The following is a 22,071-nucleotide window of genomic DNA, read 5'->3' on the forward strand; positions in this document are numbered from 1 at the left end:
CAAAATAATGAAACGTTGAAAAGTGACTCATCTTATCCCAATCCTCTGATAATCTTGTCACTTGAATGAATGAAAGACGTTTTCTTAAATTTTAGTATGATTTGTTCTGTTTTTAATTTTCAGGTTCACGTGAAAACACAGATGAATTGAGGATTGTGCTGCTGGGAAAAACTGGAGTTGGAAAAAGCGCAACAGGAAACACAATCTTAGGAAGAAAAGCGTTTACAGCTGAAACATCTCACCGATCTGTGACTAAAGAGAGTCAGAGAGAATCATCTGACATCAACGGCCGACACGTTACTGTGATCGACACTCCAGGACTGTTTGATACTGAACTGACCAATGAAGAGATCCAGAGAGAAATCAGCAACTGCATCTCCATGATCCTGCCTGGACCTCATGTGTTCATCATTGTGCTCAATTTAGGACAACGATTCACTCGAGAAGAAGCAACATCAATGAAGATCATCCAAGAGACGTTTGGTGAGAAGTATTTAATGTTCACCATGGTACTCTTCACCAGAGGTGATTATCTGAAGGACAAAACCATTGATCAGTATCTGGGAGAACCTGGATCTCCTCTGATGAACCTGATTGAAGCCTGTGGAAACAGATATCATGTGTTCAATAATAATCAGACTGGAGACCGAACACAGGTGTCTGATCTACTGGAGAAGATAGACGACATGGTGAAAGCAAACGGAAAGAGTTTCTACTCGTGTAAGGTGTTCAGACAGATGGAGAGAGAAAGACAAGAACAACAGATGAAGATCCTGATGGACAGAGTCAGAGAAACAGAAGAACTGAAGGACAAACTAGAAGAAGAGAAAGAGAGAATGAGAATGATGATGGATGAAGAACAACAGAATCAAGACAAAGAGAGAAAGAGAAGAGAAGAGGAACTCAAAAGAGAAATAAGAGAACAAGAGAAACATCAGGGAGAGATACGAGACGAGATGAGAAAAGAACGAGAGACATTTAAACATGAAATAGAGGAAACAAGACAAGAAAAAGAGAATGTGAAGAAAGAAAAAGAAAATCTACAGATCAGATTTGACACAGAAATAGACAGACTGATGAACAGAATAGAGAATGAAAGACAGAATCAAGAAACAGAAAGAAAGAGAAGAGAAGAAAAGTTGAATGCAAGAGTAGAACAATATAAAACACTAATGAAAGAGAAAGAAGAGAGTGAGGAAAAGATGCGTGAGGAGATGAAGAGAGAACGAGAGACATTTAAACATGAAATGGAGGAAATGAGACAAGAAAGGGAGAAAATAAAAACAGAAAAAGACCAATTTCAGATGGAAATAGACAGACTGATGATCAGAATAGAGAATGAAAGACAGAATCATGAAACTAAGAGAAAGATAAGAGAAGAAGAGTTTAATGAGAGAGCAGAACAATTTAAAAGAGAGAAAGAAGAACTGATGAAGAAACATGAAGAAGAGAAAGAGAGAATGAAGATGATGATGGAGGAAGAACAACAGAATCATGATGAAGAGAGAAAGAGAAGAGAAGAGGAACTCAAAACAGAAATAAGAGAACAAGAGAAACATCAGAGAGAGATACGAGACGAGATGAGAAAAGAACGAGAGACATTTAAACATGAAAATGAGGAAATAAGGCGAGAAAAAGAGAATGTGAAGAAAGAAAAAGAAAATCTACAGATCAGATTTGACACAGAAATAGACAGACTGATGAACAGAATAGAGAATGAAAGACAGAATCATGAAACAGAAAGAAAGAGAAGAGAAGAAGAGTTTAATGAGAGAGAAGAACAATATAAAACACTAATGAAAGAGAAAGAAGAACTGATGAAGAAACAAGAAGAAGAGAAAGAGAGGAATGATGAAGAGAGAAAGAGAAGAGAAGTAGAGTTTAATGAGAGAGAAAAGCAATATAAAAGAGAACTTAAAGAGAAAGAAGAGAGTGAGGAGAAGATGTGTGAGGAGTTGAAGAGAGAACGAGAGGAATGGGAGAAACAGAAACTAGAGGAAAAGATTAGAAGAGAAGAAGAGGATGAGAAAAGAAGAGAGAAAGAACAGAGAGATTGTGATGAATTTAATGAGAGACTGAAAGAAGAGAGAGAGAGAATGGCAAGAGAGAAAGAAGATCTTCAATCTAAACATGAAGCAGAAGAAAACACATTCAGAGAGAGAGAAGAACGATATAAAACACTGATAAAAGAGAGAGAAGAACGATATAAAACACTGATAAAAGAGAGAGAAGAAAAGGAGAGTGAAATGCTTGAGCCGATGAAACTGGAACGACTGCAGTGGGAAAAAGAAAAACAAGACGAGAGACAGAAAAGAGAAGAAGAAGAAAAACAGAAATCTGAACATCACCAGAAACAAAGTCCAGTTACTGATCACACAGAGAGTAAGTTGAACACTCTAAAAATAGATGTGTTAAAAACAACACACAGTATGTGGTGATGGTATTTTGACACATGTTGTGTAGATTTTTAACACACAATGTGTGTTAAAATGTAACTCTGGATAGAATAGCACTGGGTGGACGGTAGTTTGTGTTTATGAAAATAATTATAGGTATATTTTATATGGTAGCCCATTAAAAACTCTAAAATAAATAAAACAATACATAAAAAAACCTAAAAAAAACCAGCAATGCAGGTTTGAGAGGTGGTGCCCCGACAAATCTCGCGAGAATCACGACTTGCTTTACGGCACGACGTCACATACATGCAAATACACATACAACAACAAATGAAGCAGCCTCTAGGGAAGACACTAGCATGCATTTCAAACGTGAATCATAGCAGAGTCGACGAAGAAAACAAAGAAAGCGCGATGGAAGAGTGCAGAGACGGCTCTGCGTGAGTGGTATTTATGACAGTAACATTAAATGCAAGTACTCCAGAGCGACTCTAGGGGTAGCTGTTTGAGAAAAACGTAAACTGCATAGTGTGCTTTTAACATTAGTTCTCTTACGAGAGGTCTCTCGTACTTGCGTAAGATATCTTACGCTAGGGGAAAACCTCTTTTCCTCGAGATATTGAAGCCAAAAATTATCCTTAATTTTGCAATAATGTAAAACGCATTGCAGCAGCATGCAGACATGGGCGAGACAGCTCGCGCGCCCATTGGCTGCTCTGCGGCAACTGCACCAGCCTATCGATAGAGGCTCCTCATGACGTCAGAACCAACGAGTGCGCTTCGCGCCCATTACGTCATGTCCCGCCGAAATCGGGTGGGGCCAGGGCTATAAATACGGCCCAGAGAGGCTGGTTTGGTCAGTTTTTCATCTCTTCAGCGGGCCTTCGCATCGCTGGATCCTGAGAGGAAGCCGCGCCGTCTGAGTCAAGCACCCAGCGGGATTAGTGCATCTGAAGCTGCTGGTCGACATCTCGCCGCCTTCAGTCGCCGTTTCTGCTGACGCTTTCCGGCGTACATATCCTTTTCTCTTCTACTGTGTTTTGTGTATGTGTGTGTGTTCGCCGCCGCGACACACACTCTCATTGCACTAAAAGAGCCGGGCGTCTTTTTCAAGACGCCCCCCTTCCCCCCCAACCCGCAAAGCTCGCCGGTGCGCCCGCTTGCCTTGCCTGCTTGGAGGATGATACCTGCTCTCCCTCTGTTCGAGCCGCGCAAACCGCGCCGTTCACAGGGGATGTCAGGAGCGGACGGTCACGGGGCTAGCTTTCTCTCTCCCTCTGTTCGAGCCGCGCAAAATGCGCCGTTCACAGGGGAGGCTGGAAGCGGACGGTCGGGGTTAGTTTTTCTTTACGTACAAGAAAGCTACCCTGCCTCTGCGCCCCATTCACGCGTCAATCATCTCACACATTTCTCAGTTCCCTGATCAGGCGACTGGAAATATAAATATTGCAGCGCCGGCAAGCAAACGCCGAAGAAAACATGTTGACGCTATTATATGCTCGTGCATCTGAAAGCCTTTGTGTTCCCCCCTGTGGCTCAGTGGCGGAATCTTTGGTTTTTCACACGAGAGACCGGAGTTCGAATCTCGGTCTAACGGCAGATTAATTATGCCTCCAATGCTTCGCTCTGTCAGTTCCCTGAAAGGCGACTGCAGATGTGCATTTTGCAGCCAACGAGCGCGTTGTACAACCCGCTCGCCTGCACCCAAACACCGTTTCTATGGTTCCCGTGCGTCACTGGCGAAAGGAGAAAAGAGTGTTAATGTCCCGCTGCGGCCGGGCCGAATTCTATTTCTCATTCCCCTCTGAAGTTCGGGCGACTGGAAATGTCATACTGCAGTGAGCGAGCCTGTTGTAATGCACGCACCAGCATGTTGACGCTCTCTGTTTCTATGGCAACTTCTCGCTCGTTCAGTTCCAGTAAATGCGACTGTTCCAGTGTATTCTGCAGTAAACAAGTCGGCGACACAGCCCGCTTGCCTGCTCACAAACGCCGCTTTACGGCTACCCAGATAAATCCCCTAGAGTGTATTTTCTGGTGTTCCGGCCACGGCCGATGGTGTTATGAGTGTAGACAAAATGCCCACTGCCTGCCCAGTGCTCATTCCTACACAGAAACACAGGTTTCTCTGATAATATTCGTGCTATATAAAAGCCTTTGTGTCTTCCCCTGTGGCCCAGTGGCAGATTCTCAAATTTTCACGCGAGAGACCCGTGTTCGATCCCCGGGTCTACCGGCAAAAAAAAAAAAAAAATTTGCCGTCAATGCTCGCTGTCAGTTCCCTGAAAAGGCGACTGCAGATGTGTATTTTTGCAGCCAACGAGCGCGTTGTACAACCCGCTCGCCTGCACCCAAGCACCGTTTCTATGGTTTCCGTGCGTCACTACCTCCATTCTCACACATTTCTCTGGAAAATGTCAATATTGCAGTGGACGAGTCTATTGTAATACACGCACACCTGCAAACAAACGCCAGCGTGTTGACGCTCTCTGTTTCTATGGCAACTTCTCGCTCGTTCAGTTCCAGTAAATGCGACTGTTCCAGTGTATTCTGCAGTAAACAAGTCGGCGACACAGCCCGCTTGCCTGCACACAAACGCCGCTTTACGGCTACCCAGATAAATCCCATAGAATGTATTTTCTGGTGTTCCGACCACGGCCGATGGTGTTATGAGTGTAGACAAAATGCCCAGTGCTCATTCCTACACAGAAACACAGCCCGTCACACAGGGCTCGCGCACATGAAATCGACCCAGATCGATTGCGCATTAAATGTGGTAAATGTGCCCACTGCCCAGTGCCCACAAACACTACGTTCTGCATGTCTCAAGGTTTCTGTAAAACGAAACCAACATGCATTCGCTCTGCTCAGGCAGACAATGCTCTCAGTGTTGTAAATGTGCCCGCTATCCCACGCCCACATTCACACATAGACATAACAGGTCTTACGGGACTCGCCCAGCCCTCCCCCTCTCGATTGACCACCGCAGAGGAGTCGAGCGCGGGCAATCTGCCCGCTGTTATCAGCGCGCCCCCTGCCTCAAATGTCATAAGCTTATGTTGCAGCACACTGAAGCCCCTCTGTCGCTGAGCGACCAGAGCGCGCTTCGCATTCAACCCCTAGCCATTCGTGCAAATGCATGGGCAAGGCTACCCGGGGTTTCGAAGTGGGTGCTAGACATTATAGAAAGAGGCTATTCGCTACAGTTCGGTCGACGCCCGCAACGCAAAGCGGCGCGAATCGAGCTACGGTGGAAAAGGAAGTAGCACACCTACTTCGGGCCGAAATAGCGAAGTTACTGAGCAAAGGGGCTATTCTGGTACCAAAAAAAAAAAAAAAAAAGACGGGGGTCTCAGACCCATTTTAGATCTAAGACGACTAAACAAAGCACTTCTGAAACGACCGTTCAGAATGCTCACGACCAGGAAAATCCTCTCGCAAATTTGCCAAGGGGACTGGTTCATGTCAATAGATCTGAAAGACGCTTATTTTCAAATACAAATAGCGTCACGTCACAGGCGATTTTTGAGATTCGCCTTCGAGGGCCAGGCATATCAGTTCACAGTCCTGCCATTCGGCCTATCCCTGGCACCTCGCGTATTCACGATGTGCATGGATGCAGCGCTCGCACCCCTCAGGCTCCGAGGCATACGAGTGCTGAATTATTTGGACGATTGGCTGGTCCTAGCTCGATCACAGTCGGAGCTCATAGAACACAGGACCATATTACTCGATCACCTCGAGAATTTAGGTCTCACAGTCAATTGGGCAAAGAGTTCACTGTCTCCCAGTCAGAAAATATCTTTTCTGGGCACAGATCTGGACTCGCTGTCTATGACAGCACAGCTGTCGCCGCAGCGCAGACTAAGTATTCAGCGCATGACAGAGATTTTTCGCCACGGCACTTTAGTCCCGCTCAAAAAGATTCAAAGGATGCTGGGTCTCATGGCTTCAGCATCCTCAGTGCTTCAGCTGGGTCTGCTTCGCATGCGCCCGCTGCAGTATTGGTTGAAAGCGCGCGCCGCGCAGAGCTTGGACCTCCGGTCTCGCGCGCCTCAAGGTCGATCAGAAATGCGTCGCAGCTCTGAAACCTTGGACAGTGACCGACTGGTACCGGTCAGGTGTAAGCCTGGGGACTTCCTCGAGTGTAAAGTTGGTGTCTACGGTCGCCTCAACCTCGGGATGGGGAGCGCTGCTCGAGGGCAGACCGTTATTCGGCCAGTGGTCGGAACGGGAAAAGCTTCTGCATATAAACTGCCTGGAAATGATGGCAGTCGACAACGCGCTGAGGCGTTTTTTGTCCCCAGATAAAAAGACACCACGTCTTGGTCCGTTCGGACAACATGTCAGTGGTGGCTTATATAAATCACCAAGGAGGTATCAGATCCAGAATCCTTCACAGGCTGACGGAACGCCTCCTGGTCTGGGCTCAGCACAACCTGCGCTCGCTCAGGGCAGCGCATGTGCCCGGCCATCTGAATGTGGGACCAGACAGACTGTCCAGAAACAATCTGCCGACAGGAGAATGGTCTTTTCATCCACAGACAGTCAAAATGCTATGAAGGACATTTGGCAGAGCGGAAATAGACCTATTTGCGTCTCAAGAGAACGCTCATTGTCAGGAATTCTTCTCCAAGAGCAGGGATGCGCTGGCTCACGCTGGCCCCGCTGCCCGCTCTATGCGTTTCCCCCTGTCACGCTCCTACCCCAGGTGTTAGAGCGAATCAGGGAGAGCAGATGCCCAGTGCTACTCGTCGCCCCATTTTGGACAAACCAAGTCTGGTTTCCAGTCCTGATGCAGCTGACGAGTCCCGCCCCGTGGCCGATACCGGTGAGGAGGGATCTCCTCTCGCAGGCGAACGGCTCGATCTGGCATCCTCGCCCGGAGCTTTGGTCCCTACATGTGTGGGCCATCAACGGGTACCCGTTAACCTCCCAGCGGGAGTGTTAAACACGATCACGCAGGCTAGAGCTCCATCTACGAGGCGGCTCTATTCCTCAAAATGGTCTGTGTTCACTAGCTGGTGTACAGCGAGTGGCACTTCACCCTCACGCTGTGGGGTGCCAGAGGTTCTCTCCTTTTTACAAGAGCTTCTGGATAAGGGCAGAACCCCATCCACGCTCAAAGTTTATGTGGCGGCCATAGCAGCGTTCGCTGAACCGCCGCTTGGCCAGTCATTAGGAAGGAACGATCTGGTCATTCGCTTCCTTAGAGGAGCTAAGAGGCTGAACCCTCCCAGACCACCCTCAGTTCCCGTTTGGGACCTTTCCACGGTTCTGGAAGCCATGAAAGGTGCCCCATTCGAGCCAATACAGTCAATAGACCTGAAACCCTTGTCTTTCAAAACAGTGTTTCTTCTGGCTCTCGCTTCAGTGAAGCGCATAGGGGATTTGCAAGCGCTCTCAGTGAGCACGACGTGTATGGAGTTTGGGCCGAATGACTCGAGAGTCATACTCAAACCAAAGCACGGATATGTTCCTAAATCCCTCAACACACCGTTTAGGGCACAGGTTATCTCCCTGTCGGCCCTGCCGGTATCTGAGGAGGAAGGGGACGCAGGCTTCCTTTGCCCGGTCAGGGCGTTAAGAGCCTATGTGTCTCGCTCATCTGTTTTCAGACAGACGGAGCAGCTCTCTGTTTTGTTCAGCTGACGTTCTAAGGGACTAGCTGCGTCAAAACAGAGTCTATCCAGATGGATAGTTGATGCTATAGCGCTAGCTTACACATCCAAGGGCCTGCAATGCCCGATAGGTGTCAAAGCGCACTCCACAAGAGGCATGGCCTCGTCGTGGGCTTGGTCCAGTGGGATTGCCTTGCAAGATATCTGTATGGCGGCAGGCTGGGCCTCCCCGTCTACATTTATAAGGTTTATAACCTCGAGGTTCCCGCTTTGCAAGCTAGGTTGCTCTCGGTTTAATTTTTCAGTATTGCCCGCCCGATGCTATCGGCTCGGGATGCTGAAACTGCTAGAGCGTCGATCACTGATCGCCTATATACTTCTGTGGGCAGTACGTAAGTCCCCCATATTTACCAGTCCAGGCTGAGTTCGCCCTGGCTGTGTGGAACACTTGATATAACATGCTCTTATCAGAGCTCAATATTACAGGAATGATGCTATTCTAGCCCCTCTTCCCGGATTCTCTGTGAGTCCCTTGTGATTAGGCACTGTATGAGCCCCGGGCACCTGCCCTTGGGACTTTACTGTTATGTCTCAAGCACGCACGGCGTTTTACATTGTGTTCCCCTAGCGTAAGATATCTTACGCAAGTACGAGAGACCTCTCGTAAGAGAACGTACTCGGTTACTAACGTAACCTCGGTTCTCTCTAGAAGAGGGAACGAGTACTTGCGTATCTTGCCGTGCATGCGTCATGTTCTGATTCGCTTCAGCGATGAAAACTGACCAAACCAGCCTCTCTGGGCCGTATTTATAGCCCTGGCCCCACCCGATTTCGGCGGGACATGACGTAATGGGCGCGAAGCGCCCTCATTGGTTCTGACGTCATGAGGAGCCTCTATCGATAGGCTGGTGCAGTTGCCGCAGAGCAGCCAATGGGCGCGCGAGCTGTCTCGCCCATGTCTGCATGCTGCTGCAATGCGTTTTACATTATTGCAAAATTAAGGATAATTTTTGGCTTCAATATCTCGAAGAAAAGAGGTTTTCCCCTAGCGTAAGATATCTTACGCAAGTACTCGTTTCCTCTTCTAGAGAGAACCGAGGTTACGTTAGTAACCGAGTACGTTTTTCTCTGTTTACTGGAACTTTGTATTTATTTTGAGAATAACTATAGGATCTTACTAGCCGGGGTGCCAGCCCGAACCCCGCCCACAACATTTTTTGGTCGGGAAGTTCGGTCTGGACTCGATCCGTTGAGGAGTAATTATGCTCGGCTCCCAGAAGGCCGAGCCAATCAAATTGCCAGGGTGGGCTTTAATCGATGATGGACAGATGATCTGCGGTTACGTAATCACCACGGCATCAAATAGCGCTTGGGTTGAATTGGTTTTCAACAAAGATGACTGGCGCTGGAGAATTAAGATGTTTAGATTACGCTATCGCGTCTGTTATAAAAGAAAACGACAGCGCATTAATTTTAAAAGACGAACAGAGAACTGGTGGTGGGCAGATCGAGGCTTCGTGAAACAATGAAACAGTTGAAGCAAATGTGCCATATTGTGTCGAGGCTTCGAAACAATCCTACACCCGTCTCAACGAGCGACACTTGCAGGTGCTGATCTGAAACAACCTTGACGAGCCATTAAAAATGTGTTTTTTTTTATTATTGTATTTTTCTAATATGTGAAGCTTGTAACCTGTAGACTCCTCACTGTACATAATGTTATTTTGGTCATGAAAAATGAATATTAATAAAAGAAATCAAGCCACAATGTCTCACTTTTTTTTATAGATTTTTATTTAAAAATATTAATTTCTCTGCTGTGGAAGGACTTAGCCTAATTCTTTTTTTAAAGATAATTTCTACAGCCTTTGACACACTCCTCTCACAAAAACCTACGAGGTCAAGATGCGTTGATTTCACTTTTATACAGATGTGCGAGTGTATGGTCTGTTCCCGACCCTGTTATATAAACTTTGACATATCCTTTTATTGAAACAGGTGCTTTTCTGTGCTTTTACTTTCACTTTTGCCACAGAGACCCTTTTATGTCCTATAAATGTGTTGTATTTTTGATAATTCGTGCAGATTTCAGCTGATGATTCTGTTTAAAGTTATTAATAACAAATCGTGAATGAAAGAGAACTTACTGCGTTGCTCTGATTGGTTGTAGGTTTATTCAATTGAGTGCAGAGTTTTTTTTTTTTTTTCTGGTTTGGTTAAGACACGCCTTATAATCAAAGCTCTATGGAACAGTATCAAACTCACATTCTGACTAGAATATGAGTATGACGAAGTCAGGCTAGGATCTAACAGACTACAGTATCAAACAGACATCAAGAATCAGCACATGAATCTCAACAATGGTGACAAACAAAAAGCTTCATGCCGCAATGCATGCTGGGTGCCACTATAGTGCAAAATGTACATAGTAAAAAATGCACCATAGTACACCATTGTACATCCATGACTCCCAGCATGCATTGCTGTATGAAGCTTTTCGTTTGTCACCATTGTTGAGATTCATACGTGATGTCTGTGTTTAACTAGTTTCTGCTGCAGATCAAAACTTTCTGAAAACCTTTTTTTTAAGAAATTATTCTGCACGTCTCGATAGTATGATGTATTTTCAGAAGACCGTTATAACTAACAACACATAAATAAATTAAATGCACACATCCATGTGCTCAAAAAATTGATCAGAACAGTACTTGCTGATTATGACATCATCAGTTAACATCTGATCATATTTTCTCTCACCATAATAAATGTATTTGATTAAAACACAGTTAAAGCAGCCAGAGAAAAACTAAAAGAAGAGTAAAGGGTCAAGAGCTCAAATAAAGGAGCCATTAATCACGATTCTGGTGACTTCAAATAAAACATTCAATGAAACATCAACATCTAAACCTCAGCTAATTCTCAATAAGAGCTTGTCTATGTAGATTCATGATGTCTAAAACATCCAAATGTTCAAACAAACTCTTTATTAAACGTCACTGGACTCCATAAACACAAGTTAACAATACGTTTCAGTGTTCGTCCAAACACTCAGTTGTAAAAACACAGGAAGTAACTCTGGCAAATACACACCGACTACAGTCACATGTGACACATATCTGACACAAGTTGTGTATCTATAACACATTAGTGTGTACAAGGTTTCAACACACTTCTGTGTAAGAGGAATAACACATTAGTTGTGTTGTACACTGTAAAAATGAATACGCTTTACTAATAAGTTGAAGCCGGGCAGGGTTAGGTCTCCTTTTGCTATACAAGCTGAACTTAGTACAAATTTGATAGGCAATGTATAATGATGGATATAAATAAACAATTTGGATAATGATGGATAAAAATAATAAAACTAAGTGTTTATAAAGACCATTGTTTTTTTCTGAGATGCATGTATATCGAGTGCCGTGTGTTTTTATAAAGTCCCTCACAGCATCAAGGTTTGACTGAGTCTAGGAAAGTCCCAGCTTGAAATTTGCAGCAATTAGTCATAAATGAAGTCCATCTCAGATCCGTTTGTCTTTGGACACACTGAGCAGTGCTTAATCTGGTGCTGGTGTTAAACTTTGACCTTGTTGCTTGTGTTCTGGAAAATTATGCAGTGTTGCTTAGGATAAAATAATGAATTGAGAAACAGGGAACAGGGTGTGAACACTTGAAGTGGGAGAAAAACCCCAGCATTTACACTTGTATTATATTAGAGATGCATGCAGATTCAAAATAAGCAATTGAATGGTTGAGTGTTAACATTTTATTTGAAGGTCTCTTAATATGTTCTTCAGTGTCAGAAAATGTCTCTGGAAAACAGAAGCTGAATCTGGTGCTGTGTGGAAGTGATGGATCACTTACGGTCTCTGTGTCCAAACTTTTACAAGGGAAAAAGTTAAATCTTTCACATCAGGAGGCGATTAGTGAAGAGTGTGTGAAGAGAGAAGAGAGGATACATGGTCGTGTGATCAGTCTGGTGGAGCTTCCAGCTCTCAATCGACTCTCAGAGGAGGAAGTGATGCGTCAGACTCTCCGCTGTGTGTCTCTCTGTGATCCTGGAGTTCATGTTTTCCTCATCATTGTTCCTGCTGGTCCACTGACTGATGAAGACAATGCAGAAATAGAGAAGATCCAGAAGATATTCAGCTCCAGAGAACATTTCATGGTGCTCTTCACCTCAGAGCTTTCTGTTGAAGGACCCGTGACAAAGTTTGTCAAATCCAGCCCATCATCTCAGAGGTTAATCAGTCTCTGTGGTGGTCAGTACAGAGTGATGGGGTTAAAGGAACCTGAAAACTCAAGACAGATCCCAGAACTGCTGGATTATATAGAGAAGATGAAGACTGAACCATATTCACCTCAGATGTATGCGAAAGCTCAAGTGAACAGAGCTAGACATGAAACTGAGGAGAAATATAAAGAAGAACTGAAGAGACTGGAGACTGAAAATAAAGAATTACAAGCAAGGATTCAATCAGACGGTAAGTTGATGGACCTTCTTGATATGAGGAGACAGTTGGTCTCATTCACTAATAATTGCATGGATTATTTAATATTTGTACACACTGAAGAACTTCCTATGAAAAATCTCTGCCAACAAGTTCGTTCAACACATAAATTTGTTCTTAACCTTGTTCTGATGTTAGTGAATTTGGAGTATTCGAATGACCGGCTCCGGCTTGTTATGGCAAGTTCACACTGCACGATTTTCAAAGTAGTCAGGTCACTGTTCTTTTCACACTGCATGACTAGCTGGGGTAACATTCAGTTGCTGCTGTGTTCACACTGCACGATGGATCAGCGGCAGGGGTTTCACACTGCATGACTTTACAAAAGAAAGAATCGCCGACAACTTCTGTCTGGTCCGCAAACTACGTTTCACAACCAAACACACGCGTATAGTCTTCACTGAATAAATTAAACATAATTAATGTAATTAAGTAATACATAATTTTTCTTTGTTAAAGCTACAAAAGTGATGTTCTCTTTCTTTTTTGTTGTTTGATTAACATTGGTGACACACACAGCTGTGGGTATATTAGGCTGCTGTCTCTTTAAGACGAACGCATGGACCCAGTATACGCATCCGTTTTTTTTTTTTTTTTTTTGCAACACATAACCCACTGTGTTTATGAGGATACTCGCCAAGACAGGCATTTTGACATAAAATAAATTCATTGTCTGATAGGGTTGTGTACCGAAACCCGGTTCCAATAGGGAACCGATTCCGACGTAAACGGTAGTAACGAGACCGAATAAGAACGGAACTTTCGGTGCCTGACGTTTTTTACCGCCCCCTATAAAACATCTCGCGGCACGAATGATCCAATAATAAAACATCTCCAGTTAACCAGCAGAGCATTCATTTAGTTTGTTTATTAAATAAGAGACGATCTAGCGCTGAAATGTGTTTTTTAAATCAAGTGATCAAAGTGCTCGTTGCCGCTGCGATCAGTGGTGCGGATCTCTTGTGGCTCGCGCACACCGCACTGTTTTCACTCGGACGCGCGCTTCAAGCGGATCTATTTATGAGGCGCCGTCTATATGATTATGTGCGCGCGTCTCAGATGAGTATGTGCGCGGAGAGTTTGTGTGTGTGTGTGCTCGCGTCTCAGATGAGTATGTGGGCGTAGAGTTTGTGTATGTGTGTGCTCGCGTCTCAGATGAGTATGTGCGCGGAGAGTTCTGCGCGTCGTGTGTGTAGAGTTTGCGTGTGTGTGCGTGAGCGACTTTAGATGTGACGTTGTGCATTTCATATGTATTAGTTTGAGCATTCAGCAGTATAACATGTATGTGCAGTGTGCAGGCTTGGGAGGGTTACTTTAAAAATGTATTCCGTTACAGTTACAAATTACTTCATAAAAAAAGTATTCAGTAACGTAATCCAAGTACTATAATATGAAAGTAATGTAACTGATTACTTTTGGATTACTTCAAGGTCACGTATATAAATAAAGTCAAGCAAGAAGACATATTATAAAAAAAATACTAAAAACTTTTATTTATTAAGAATTTGGTCCAGTGTACAATATTTGCAAAATATACACACAGGCCTGAATATATATTTATGTAAAGGACTATACAGACATCTAGTGGCTAATGTATGGTATTACAGATTATTTTGTTTTATTTTTAACTAATTTTTAACTAAAAAATAAAAACACAACATTTAACTTTTTACACAATCTACATATTAGTTTATTTTAAAATAGGCCTACATGTTGACTAAAGCCGTGATCTTTCTTAATTTGCCTGACTGAACTTGGGGCGTTGGCAGTGGGAGTTCCCCTACGTTACCTAGACAGCGAACATCCCGTTACGTGAGAAAAGATTAAGAAAGGACATTTTGGGTACTAAAAAAGATACTCTCCCAATTTCTACAAAATAGCAGCGGAATTTCCATGAATTAAAAGTGATTTTACCCGCAGGCAGCATCGTTTCTACTAGCAGCAGAGATTCAATCTGCGTCTGAGGAGATTGTAGACAGCTGTTATTTGCACATGCACCAGCGGGTGGCACAAGTGAGTCATTACTGTCAACAGAACCAGGAACTACTGTATAATCAAGCAGCGCTTAATATAGTGTTATTATGCCAAAATACTTATTTATTTAGTTTTAAATGAAACCATTGTAATCCTGAAAGTATTCCCCCTTTTTTCAAAATGTAACTATAATCTGATTACTACATTTTGTGACGTAACTGTAACGGATTACCCAGCCAGCAGAGCCATGTGGGGCCCAAATGGGTTTGACCTGGGCTATCTAACTGGGACCCAGCCAGTTTTGCACCCAGTTTCCATGTAGGCCCCACATGGGTTTGCCCAGATGAAATGAACACTGCTTAGTGTGCACACTACAGGCTGTTTAATGTAACACTTAATCAGTGTTGGAGGTAATGAGATAATTAAGTGATTGAATAATGATTGTGCATTATTGATGAACACCTGCTGTTAACAAGCATAATCACTGAAGGAAAGAGAAACACAAGAACTACTTCCAGCCACTGCCTTGGATGAAATCAACTGAAGATAAAATACATTACATCTCTCAAGATCTGATTAAACAACTCCACAAACAGCATTATTACTAATAGAATTACTTTACTAGATTATTACTTATTACTAACCAGACTGACTTTATTTATGTCAGACATCTACAGAAGTTCTTATTGAGAATTAACAGAGGTTTAGATGTTGATTACTTATTTGAAAGTAATAGTTTGATTTGATGTTACCATTGTGGCGATCAATGTGTGCTTTAGTCGGGCTCTTGACTTTTTAACATTAGTTTCTCTCTGGCAGCTGTGTCTGTTTGTTATGGTGAGAACAGCAAGAGAAAATGTAATCAGATGCTGTAAGCTGATTGATGATAAGAATATAGTCATCATCATGTAGTGGCTTAACTCACTGATATTATGTGGGAGGTTTATACGGGTAGTATGTTATTAATTCTGTTTTATTGTTGTGATTCTACAGCAAGAGAATAATAGAATTTAATCAGAACATCAAACGATTTTTAACACACCATTTACATATTTTGGGCTCCTGTGAGTTTCACTCACACACAGACATCAAGAATCAGCATATGAATCTCAACAATGGTGACATGCTTCATAGTGCAATGCATTCTGAGTGCATCATACGAAACTTATCCATGGCTCCCAGAATGCATTGCACCATTGAAACATGTCACCATTGTTGAGATTCATATGCTGATTCTTGATGTCTGTGTGTGAGTGAAACTCACAGGAGCCTAAAATATGTAAATGGTGTGTTAAAAATCGTTTGATGTTCTGATTAAATTCTATTATTTTCTTGCTGTAGAATCACAACAATAAAACAGAATTAATAACATACTACCCGTATAAACCTCCCACATAATATCAGTGAGTTAAGCCACTACATGATGATGACTATATTCTTATCATCAATCAGCTTAAAGCATCTGATTACATTTTCTCTTGCTGTTCTCACCATAACAAACAGACACAGCTGCCAGAGAGAAACTAATGTTAAAAAGTCAAGAGCCCGACTAAAGTCGGGCCTAATTAAGTGTTACATTAAACAGCCTGTAGTGTGCACACTAAGCAGTGTTCATTTCATCTGGGCAAATCCATGTGGGGCCTACATGGAAACTGGGTGCAAAACTGGCTGGGTCCCAGTTAGATAGCCCAGGTCAAACCCATTTGGGCCCCACATGGCTCTGCTGGCTGGGTACAGTTACTGGATTTTTGTATCCTGATTACATAACGCCGTTACTCCCCAACCCTGTGTATGTGTGACTACTTAGTATATGTTTATGCAAGGGTTTCGTATGTGCGTGAATGAAGTTTGATTTAAGCCCTAGACGGCGCCTCATATCTATTCGTTCTGGTGAAGTCACAAAATATAATGGACACAAAGTGTCCCTGCTTGATATACAACCACTGATGAGCATATTCGGTTCAATTTTTTACATTTTTTTTTTACTACGAAATGCGGATTAGAACCCAAACCTCTGACACGCTTGACTAAAGTTCAAGTTCAAGTTCAACTGCCAGTGTTCCTCTTCGGGTTAGTCTAGTATTTTAATGCCAACTGCAAATCTTGCATATAGTATAATGTATATCAATATCAAGTATATTTATATGAGGCTATACTGTGTGTGTTAAATATTTCTGTCAGATATTTCTCTGTTTTGTAAAAGTCATAATATGAGAAGACAACATTTTGATCTTTACTCAAGTGTTTTCGGCTACATCAGTAGCCTTTTAAACGGCACAATTTTTTCATTTAATCAGAAAATCACACGCACACGCACACGCACACACACACACACACAACACACAGGTATTATTTTTTTGATAACGTGTGTGCAGTTTAGTTTTCTTAAGTACCGTTTCAAGAACCGTTTAAGCACCGGAACCGTTTGAAAAATACAGAGTAGGTACTGGTATCGGATAAAACCCAACCAATACCCAACCCTATGCACAACTAAAATAAAATAAAAAAGCCATTTATGCTTTCCAGATTTAGAAGGTATAGGTCTGGATAGGGTTCAATTAGAACACCTTCCGTTTATATGTTTCACAAAAATATATACCAAGATTAAGAAAAATTATATATTGAAAAATATCTGTAGATCTCTCAGTGCTGTCCGTAAATATTTTGGGCTTGACAAATATTCATTGTTGGCTCCCATTGCTAATAATCCAGATTTTAGACATACCTCCTGTATCGATGCTGGTTTTAATGAGTGGAGAGAAGCTGGTATCATAAGAATATTAGATGTTTATGCAGACAATGCTCTTAAGTCTTTTCAACAATTACAGTATGAGTTTAATATTTCTCAAGCCCACTTTTTTCGATACACAAATGAGAAGCTACCTTAGTTCTATTTGTGGCGGGGCGGTGTAATTTTTGAAACACAAGAGCAAGTTTTTATTCCCTAATAAAGTAAGTCCGACTACGCCAGGGATTAAACCCGACTACGCCAGGGATTAAACCCAGGGAAAATACTCAAACAATGAGCAGAGCACACAGGTTCGGTTCCCTCATAGAATTAGGCAAGAGACGTGAGTAATACAAAAATACAAATGTTTATTAATAGAAAGATACTTTTAAAATGTTGGACACTGAAACCCACTTTAAACTAAACAATAAGAGAAACATACAGAAACAGAAACTAAATACCGGCAGGCCTGAGGCTCCCAACGGCAGGAAGCAACATGGAATTTGATTTTACGGAGCACACTTCCACACACACACATACACATACACATACACATACACACATACACACATACACATACACATACACATACACACATACACATATACACATACACACATACACATACACACATACACACATACACACATACACACACACACATACACACATACACACATACACATACACATACACACATACACATACACACATACACATACACACATACACACACACATACACACACACATACACACATACACATACACATACACACATACACATACACATACACATACACATACACATACACATACACATACACACATACACATACACATACACATACACACATACACACATACACATACACACATACACACATACACATACACACATACACATACACATACACATACACACATACACACATACACATACACATACACATACACATACACATACACATACACATACACATACACATACACATACACACACACACACCTGTGTCACTTAATCACACAATCACACACTCAACAGTGTACACTGCACACGATAAAGGACCACCACCAGGAGGAGGAAGAGCAATCCACCCGTGGGACCCCAGCGCCTGCAAAATAAAGATATGAAACTATAACAATGTTCATAAAAATTACCAGATGGACATCAATAAAGCAAATCCTCACAACAATAAATGTCAATGACAAAAATAAAAATAAAAACCATTCAAGCGCAGAAAAGTCAATTAGTTGGTCACCTGATTAATACAAGACAATTTTAGCTCAGTGGAGGTTCACACACACACACACACACACACACACACAAATAGCATTGTACTAATAGATAGTTGATCACATGAACCAAGCAATTAACTGGCTTGATTAAATATTACACACAGTTAAATGGCTTTACAATAATAAAGATGAAAATAAAATAAAAATCAAGTTAACTTAACAAACTATACTTCCAAAAGATTAGAAGCAAGTTAACAGGAAACAAACAAAAAGAGGTTTCAAATCAAACAAAGACACAGAGGGCAGCTAGCTCCCCTACACGTGGAAGGAACCAACTAGTCCCCCACACAATCCAGGAATATGAAACGGGTCAAAGATAACGCCACGATAAGAACCAAACGAGCAGTCCCCTTCTCTTTAGTGATGATCGCGTCAGCGCGGCCGTATTAACCGCCGCCCTTTAATAGTGCGAGGACAGTAGCAACAATCACGGCATAGAACGAGAGGGAGAATCCTATAACAAACAAACGGAGATGTTACCAATCATAATACTATCCCCACTCCCAGTCATAGTAACGTATAAACACTTACCATCAGGAGATCACGCTAGATAGCACGCTTAATAGACACGGATTGGTCAGTCATGCCCACCGGTTACGCAATGGAATACAGGGAATCACGCCTATTTGATATCCGAAAAGAATGTTAACCCCACACAGCCATTTCAGCACCATATCACAAGCTCTTAACAATAAACATTACCTGTGAGGTGAACAGTCATCGGACCCACTAAGCAGCACAAAGGGCACCGCATCAAACCCAGCCAGCAGAGCCATGTGGGGCCCAAATGGGTTTGACCTGGGCTAGCTAACTGGGACCCAGCCAGTTTTGCACCCAGTTTCCATGTAGGCCCCACATGGATTTGCCCAGATGAAATGAACACTGCTTAGTGTGCACAGTACAGGCTGTTTAATGTAACACTTAATCAGTGTTGGAGGTAATGAGAAAATTAAGTGATTAAATAATGATTTTGTACAAGTGAAGAACACCTGCTGTTAACAAACATAATCACTGAAGGAAAGAGAAACTACTTCCAGCCACAGCCTTGGATGAAATCAACTGAAGATAAAATACATAAAATCTCTCAAGATCTGATTAAACAACTCCACAAACAGCATTACCAGCTTCACTTATTACTAACCAGACTGACTTTATTTCTGTCAGACGTCTTCAGAAATTCTTATTGAGAATTAAGAAGAGGTTAAGATGTTGATTATTTATTTGAAAGTAATAGTTTGATTTGATCTTACCATTGTGGCGATCAGTGTGTGCTTTAGTCGGGCTCTTGACTTTTTAACATTAGTTTTTCTCTGGCAGTTGTGTCTGTTTGTTATGGTGAGAACAGCAAGAGAAATTGTAGTCAGATGCTGTAAGCTGATTGATGATAAGAATATAATCATCATATATTGGCTTAACTCACTGATATTATGTGGGAGTTTTATACGGGTAGTATGTTATTAATTCTGTTTTATTGTTGTGATTCTAAAGCAAGGGGATAATATAATTTAATCAGAACATCAAATGATTTCAGCATATGAATCTCAACAATGGTGACATGCTTCATAGTGCAATGCATTCTGAGTGCATCATACTCCATGGCTCCCAGAATGCATTGCAGCATGAAGCATGTCACCATTGTTGAGATTCATATGCTGATTCTTGATGTCTGTGTGCGAATAAAAATTCCAAGGAGCCCAAAATATGTAAATGGTGTGTTAAAAATCGTTTGATGTTCTGATTAAATGATATTATGCCCTTGCTGTAAAATCACAACAATAAAACAGAATTAATAACATACTACCCATATAAACCTCCCATATAATATCAATGAGTTAAGCCAATATATGATGATTATATTCTTACTATCAATCAGCTTACAGCATCTGATTATATTTTCTCTTGCTGTTCTCGCCATAACAAACTGACACAGCTGCCAGAGGAAAACTAATGTTAAAAAGTCAAGAGCCTGACTAAAGCACACACTGATAGCCACAATGGTAACATCAAATAAAACTATTACTTTCAAATAAGTAATCAACATCTAAGCCTCTTCTTAATTCTTTTCTGTAGATGTCTGACAGAAATAAAGTCAGTCTGGTTAGTAATAAGTGAAGCTGGTAATGCTGTTTGTGGAGTTGTTTAATCAGATCTTGAGAGATTTAATGTATTTTATCTTCAGTTGATTTCATCCAAGGTTGTGGCTGGAAGTAGTTCTTGTGTTTCTCTTTCCTTCAGTGATTATGCTTGTTAACAGCAGGTGTTCTTCACTAATACAAAATCATTATTTAATCACTTAATTATCTCATTACCTCCAACACTGATTAAGTGTTACATTAAACAGCCTGTAGTGTGCACACTAAGCAGTGTTCATTTCATCTGGGCAAATCCATGTGGGGCCTACATGGAAACTGGGTGCAAAACTGGCTGGGTCCCAGTTAGCAAGCCCAGGTCAAACCCATTTGGGCCCCACATGGCTCTGCTGGCTGGGAAGGACAGAGACTTGCAGGTAACGTGATTGTCTTAAAAAAATACATTGCAAACAAGTAAAATGTAGAATTGAATTAAGTGAAATTTCATTAATCTTAATGTTTACAATGCTTATGCACCCCATGCACTTATTACTGTATAAATTAATACATAATATATTAATGTATAATATTACATTTTCAAACAAAACATGATTATACACACACACACACACACACATTATTTCATTAGTGTCCATGTGCATTTACTTTTAACATAATTTGATAAATTCATGACCTACATCACTTTAATCTATAAAACCTATTTATTTGGTTATTTTATTATAGTAATTAAAGTATACATGATAATGCATCGTCCAGAGGAGCCTTAATGATGAGTGAAAAGGGTTGTAGATCTCTCAAATACTGGTAAAAACTGCTTTCAAGTAGGTTGGTACACTTTCCATGTCAGGTGAATTTAAACATTTAGAAATGTTTACAGCTGAAACTTGTTTAAATTTCAAAAAGTCAAAGTTCACTACTCAAAAATATACATTACATCAGTTTTAATATATATATATTAGGGCTGTCAAAAGATTAATCGCGATTAATCGCATCCAAAATAAAAGTTTGTGTTTAAATAAGATATGTGTGTATACTGTGTATAATTATTTTGTATATATAAATACACACACATGCATGTATATATTTAAGAAATATTTGCATACATATACTGTATATATTTATAGATCATTTATATTATATATAAATATATATATATTTTTATATATAAATAACAAATTTTTCTTAAATATATACATGCGTGTGTGTATTTCTAGATACAAATTTAATTATACACAGTACACAGTAAATTCCACAGTGTTAAATCAACACTGCTCAGAGCAAATATGGTCCCACTCTACAGAGTGTTAAAGTAACACTAAAGCGGTGTTAAAGTTAATGAGATAATTAAGTGATTAATTTAGTGATGATTGAGCATTATTGAAGACACCTGATGTTAACAAGCAGAATCACTGAAGGAGAAAATCATAAATTGTAAGTTACCATTATGGTGATG

The 22,071-nt window shown here is 41.4% G+C and overlaps 1 protein-coding gene across 2 annotated transcripts in view; it reads left to right on the forward strand.

Annotated features, from left to right (window-relative positions):
* Positions 1-22,071, forward strand: part of LOC309497856 (uncharacterized protein) — a 606,947-nt gene that overhangs the window by 579,132 nt on the left and 5,744 nt on the right. Inside the window, exons 7-9 of one of the 2 annotated variants that reach the window (XM_082168195.1) lie at positions 124-1,705; positions 1,739-2,382; positions 11,815-12,501. In XM_082168195.1, coding sequence (XP_082024321.1) covers positions 124-1,705; positions 1,739-2,382; positions 11,815-12,501 — 2,913 coding nt within the window. Of the gene's footprint in view, positions 1-123; positions 2,383-11,814; positions 12,502-22,071 lie in introns of both variants that reach the window. The other variant, XM_082168194.1, reaches the window with a different exon arrangement.

This window comes from Leuciscus leuciscus, assembly GCF_965113295.1.
Source record: "Leuciscus leuciscus genome assembly, chromosome: 1".
NCBI classification, from domain to species: domain Eukaryota; kingdom Metazoa; phylum Chordata; class Actinopteri; order Cypriniformes; family Leuciscidae; genus Leuciscus; species Leuciscus leuciscus.